Source organism: Littorina saxatilis, linkage group LG11, assembly GCF_037325665.1.
Source record: "Littorina saxatilis isolate snail1 linkage group LG11, US_GU_Lsax_2.0, whole genome shotgun sequence".
Classification (NCBI taxonomy): Eukaryota; Metazoa; Mollusca; class Gastropoda; order Littorinimorpha; family Littorinidae; genus Littorina; species Littorina saxatilis.
This window is the reverse complement of record NC_090255.1, coordinates 11,350,606-11,356,605: the sequence shown is the minus strand read 5'-3', so window position 1 is coordinate 11,356,605 and position 6,000 is coordinate 11,350,606. Positions and strand designations below refer to the sequence as shown.

The following is a 6,000-nucleotide window of genomic DNA, read 5'->3' as shown; positions in this document are numbered from 1 at the left end:
TCTTCTATGAACATGTGACGTCTTTAGGCCGGCTAAATCCCTAATACAAAAGAGTGCATCTTTCTGTGCGTCCAATCGTAAAAATAAACAAGTCGCGTAAGGCGAAATTAATACATTTAGTCAAGCTGTGGAACTCACAGAATGAAACTGAACGCACTGCATTTTTTTTTTACAATGACCGTAGTCCGCCACTTGTGCAAAACGGAGTGAAACTGACGAGCCTGTTTAGCGCGGTAGTGGTTTCGCTTTGCTGCATAGCACGCTTTTCTGTGCCTCTCTTCGTTTTAACTTTCTGAGCGTGTTTTTAATCCAAACATATCATATCTATATGATTTTGGAATCAGGAACCGACAAGGAATAAGATCAAATTGTTTTTAAATCGATTTCGGAAATTTAATTTTGATCATAATTTTTATATTTTTAATTTTCAGAGCTTGTTTTTAATCCAAATATAACATATTTATATGTTTTTGGAATCAGAAAATGACGAAAAATAAGATGAAATTGTTTTTGGATTGTTTGATAAAAAAATAATTTTAATTACAAGTTTCCGATTGTTAATGACCAAACTCACTCATTAGTTTTTAAGCCACCAAGCTGAAATGCAATACCAAACCCCGGCCTTCGTCGAAGATTGCTTTGCCAAAATTTCAATCAATTTAATTGAAAAATGAGGGTGTGACAGTGCTGCCTCAACTTTTACAAAAAGCCGGATATGATTTCATCAAAAGTATTTATCGAAAAAAGGAAAAAAATGTATGGGGATATCATTCCCAGGAACTCTCATGTCAAATTTCATAAAGATCGATCCAGTAGTTTGGTCTGAATCGCTCTACACACACACACGCACAGACACACACACACACACACACACACACACACACACACACACACACACACACACACACACACACACACACACACACACACATACACCACGACCCTCGTCTCAATTCCCCCTCTATGTTAAAACATTTAGTCATAACTTGACTAAATGTAAAAAATAAGAAGAATAGTGATAACTGAAATAGATTGATACACATTTCTGTCAACACATTTCTTTATTTTGTTTGTATTTCATTTCCCAGTTATGAATCAAAACTGTTTGGGAATTCCTAGTTTTCCTGGAAAAGAAATTTTTAAAAAATGTCCGATGAAAAAAAGTGTTTCCTGCGTTGCACAACTAGCTAGCGTGCAATTAAATCGACTCTTAATGATTTCTCTTATGTGCTCGTTTTTAACTAAGAATGTTTATGTCAGCTATTCACAATACTTGTTCAAACAGTGATTGAATCAGAGAAAAGATGTGGTCATAATCTGTAAGCTACTCAATCAACAGCGAGAACACTGTCTTCTTTATCTTATGACTAGACTTAATTGTTGCGTTGAGCACATCATCACACTTCTTCTGTGCGTAGATAAAAAAATAAAAAAATTACAAAAATGTAAAAGTCGCGTGAAGCGATATAAAAACATTTAGTCAGTCGGTATCAAACAAAAACATCAACTCCACATACCAGTCATCGCTTAGACTACATTTAGATAGTCTCGGCTAACAATACCAAAGACCGAGACGGGTCACGCTCGTCTCCGCGAAGCATGCGACTGTATAGTACTTACTGAACATATTTTCTGACATTCTGAGCACATTGTTCGAGTAATCATGACATATCGATATATTTTGAGAGATTTTGAGCAAAGAACACAATCGACACAAATAAAACAGAACTCAAAAGTTATGCAATTTAGCACACACACACAAAGACATACAAGAGAAACAAATCCAGGATTTAACAAAAAAAATAGTTCAAAAGAGCAACCGACCTTTCAAGCCCGGGTATGTAGCCTCTTCGAAGTAGGGTGGCTCGTTGGGTTCTATGAAGACGTCAGCCGTGCTGGAGGAGTATCTGCCATCACTGTCAATGCAGCTATACGTCACTTGATAGCGAGAGGCTAGCCGGACATTCAGCGTACCTTGACCCGCCAGGTAGGTCAAGCAAAAATCTGCGTAACATAAAATTTAAGTTGATGTGGTCAGTTACGCTACGACGGGCGCAGTGGGCTTGTGGATAAGACATCGGTCTCCTACGCAGAAGGTCGCGGGTTTGAATCCCGGCGGAGCCTGGTGGGGTAAGGATGGAGATTGTTCTTATTTCTCACGTCAGCATATTATGTGCGTTTATCCCATTTCGTGTGTAAACGCAATCACAAGACCGAGTGCGCACGGAAAAGACCCTGTAATCTATGTCAGAGTTCGGTGGGTTATAGAAACACGAACATACCAAGCATGCTTCCCCCGAAAGCGGCGTGTGGCTGCATGAATGGTGGGGTAAAAACGGCCATTCACGTAAAAACCAACTTGTGCAAAAACACGAGTGAAAGTGTGAGTTTCAGTCCATGAACGAAGAAGAAGAAGAAGAAGAAGAAGAAGAAGAAGAAGAAGAAGACGATGACGAAATTACGCTACAGGCCCTTGGACTGATCCCACATTCATTTAAAGTCCGTTGGGGTGGTTCACCTTTCCCCTATAGATACGTTATCTAAGGACAAGGTCACTTCCAAAAAACACAACTGAAAAGGAAACACTTTTGCATCGGCCTCGAATAACATTATATACACAAAAATACACACGCGCACACACACACACACACACACACACACACACACACACACACACACACACACACACACACACACACACACACGCGCATAAACACATACACACACCCACAAACACACACACACACAAACACACACTACCACACTCACCCCCCCAACCACCCACCCACACACACACACCTATAGTGTGAAGTTAGCAGTTGTGCATGTTTTAGTCCTTAGTCGTTGGCATCAATACCGTTTACCGAATAAGCTAATCATTATATTTGAAAAGGGCACTCGAACGGACTGTCGTGGCAAACAAAAAGCAAAATTCCCATGATTTGTCCGATCAATTCTTAAGAGGTATCACAAGGAAGTTTGACACCGGCACATGCACAATTCTCAACTACGGTAAGCCATGAATGGCAAACATGTGGCACCATCAACTTTGGAGGGTCTCTACAGCTATCACAGGACTGCCCCGAGGTGTCTCTGCCGCTTATATTGGTCAGTAGTGTGGACACTACTTGTGTACCAAAGGGTATGCTTTCCCAAAAATGTGCATGAGAGTCCTTAGTTAGGACGGTAAGAGCCAACAAGTCGCGTAAGGCGAAATTACTACATTTAGTCAAGCTGTCGAACTCACAGAATGAAACTGAACGCAATGCAACGCAGCAAGACCGTATACTCGTAGCATCGTCAGTCCACCGCTCACGGCAAAGGCAGTGAAATTGACAAGAAGAGCAGAGTAGTACTTGCGCTGAGAAGGATAGCACGCTTTTCTGTACCTCTCTTTGTTTTAACTTTCTGAGCGTGTTTTTAATCCAAACATATCATATCTATATGTTTTTGGAATCAGGAACCGACAAGGAATAAGATGAAAGTGTTTTTAAATTGATTTCGAAATTTTAATTTTCATATTAATTTTTATATATTTAATTTTCAGAGCTTATTTTTAATCCAAATATAACATATTTATATGTTTTTGGAATCAGAAAATGATGGAGAATAAGATGAATGTAAATTTGGGTCGTTTTATAAAAAAAATATTTTTTTTTACAATTTTCAGTTTTTTAATGACCAAAGTCATTAAGTAATTTTTAAGCCACCAAGCTGAAATGCAATACCGAAGTCCGGGCTTCGTCGAACATTACTTGACCAAAATTTCAACCAATTTGGTTGAAAAATGAGGGCGTGACAGTGCCGCCTCAACTTTCACGAAAAGCCGGATATGACGTCATCAAAGACATTTATCCAAAAAATGAAAAAAAACGTATGGGGATATCATACCCAGGAACTCTCATGTCAAATTTCATAAAGATCGGTCCAGTAGTTTGGTCTGAATCGCTCTACACGCACGCACACACACACACACATACACACACACATACACACACACACACACACACACACACACACATACACCACGACCCTCGTCTCGATTCTCCCTCTATGTTAAAACATTTAGTCAAAACTTGACTAAATGTAAAAACAAGGTCGATACTGCATTGTTTAGGAGCTCCGCTCACCTATGTAACTTCAGCAGGACCGACGACGCACTGCAGATTACCCCAGCCCGCTACACGTTGCATTAAAAGGAAAACAGGCCAAATACTCGTCATAATCTCTATCGCGGCATAAAGAATAGGCAGTGCGTCGTCTGTGCCGCTGAAACTGCGCAGGTATATTCTGCCAATTAGGAAAAGCATGGCGATTTGTCTGCAGTTTGTAAATCTATTTTGCGGCATTGTCAGCGTCAGAAACACCTTCTAGGTGACCTGTGATTGTCATATTTGGGCATAACACAAGGTGACCCGTTTCGATTGAGTATACGTACGTACAACCGGGTTGTAAAGAAAGTTCTTGGTCATCATTATTATATATTACGAAGGAGTTGGGCAAATGCAATGACATTTCGCATAAATCTGGTTAGTACTGTGAACGCAACTTAAAATGTGCAGCATGGAATTCCTTACCAACACCAGAAGGACATGGCAGGACAGTGAAGCAAGTGGAGCACGGATAGCTGGGCGTGATTCTCGCAAGCCTGACACTGAGAGCTTCCCCACCGCTTGATGTGCACGTGATCTTCATCATTCTGGTTTGAGTCGCAGCTTCTGTCTCCTTCAGCACCACGCCCGTTCTGTCCAGCATGATCACTGGGAGGAGAGGGTCCGTGGTCTGTGGGTAAGAATCAAGTTCGTATATTACTATTAGTGTTCTTGTTCGTTGTCGTTGTCGTCAGGGTAATGTCATTATCACCATCATCGTTGTCGACGTCGTCGTCATCATCGTCATAGTCGTCGTCGTCATCGTCGTCGTCATCATCATCATCATCATCATCATCATCATCATCGTCGTCGTCGTCGTCGTCGTCGTCATCATCATCATCATCATCATCATCATCATCATCATCATCATCATCATCATCATCATCATTGTCGTCGTCGTCGTCGAATTCGTCACCATAGGAAATAAGATATTAGATGAATATCTGAGAAACAAAGTGACGCAAGGACTTTAAATGCATACGGCATGTGCAAGAAGAGTAAATGAGAGTAATTCGGAGCCCATCTCCGGGCGCCTGATAGAATAACAGGCATTTCTTTCTTTCTTTATTTGGTGTTTAACGTCGTTTTCAACCACGAAGGTTATATCGCGACGGGGAAAGGGGGGAGATGGGATAGAGCCACTTGTCAATTGTTTCTTGTTCACAAAAGCACTAATCAAAAATTTGCTCCAAGGGCTTGCAACGTAGTACAATATATTACCTTACTGGGAGAATGCAAGTTTCCAGTACAATTAAAGGACTTAACATTTCTTACATACTGCTTGACTAAAATCTTTACAAAAATTGACTATATTCTATACAAGAAACACTTAACAAGGGTAAAAGGAGAAACAGAATCCGTTAGTCGCCTCTTACGACATGCTGGGGAGCATCGGGTAAATTCTTCCCCCTGACCCGCGGGGGCAAATAACAAGCATTGAAAGGAACAATCAAATTTCATCTTCAAAAGTAAGCTATGAATTTGATGCTGACGTCTACATAAAGTGTACACAGTGACGGGCGCTGTGGCGTGGTGGCAAGACGTCGGCCTCTTAATCGGAAGGTCAAGGGTTCGAATCCCGGCCGCGGCCGCCTGGTGGGTTAAGTGTGGAGATTTTTCCGATCTCCCAGGTCAACTTATGTGCAGACCTGCTAGTGGCTTATCCCCCTTCGTGTGTACACGCAAGCACAAGACCAAATGCGAACGGAAAAGATCCTGTAATCCATGTCAGAGCTCGGTGGTTTACAGAAACACGAAAATACACAGCTTGCTTCCTCCGGAAGCGGCGTATGGCTGCCTTAATGGCGGGGTAAAAACGGCCATTCACGTAAAAATCCACTCGTGCTAA

At 41.3% G+C, this 6,000-nt stretch overlaps 1 protein-coding gene across 2 annotated transcripts in view; it reads right to left on the bottom strand.

Annotated features, from left to right (window-relative positions):
* LOC138979740 (uncharacterized) overlaps positions 1-6,000 on the bottom strand; it is a 64,487-nt gene that overhangs the window by 54,670 nt on the left and 3,817 nt on the right. For both annotated transcript variants that reach the window (XM_070352481.1, XM_070352482.1), the window contains exons 2-3: positions 4,578-4,782; positions 1,825-2,004 (exon numbers count right to left, since the gene is read on the bottom strand). In XM_070352481.1, coding sequence (XP_070208582.1) covers positions 1,825-2,004; positions 4,578-4,782 — 385 coding nt within the window. The remainder of the gene's footprint in view (positions 1-1,824; positions 2,005-4,577; positions 4,783-6,000) is intronic.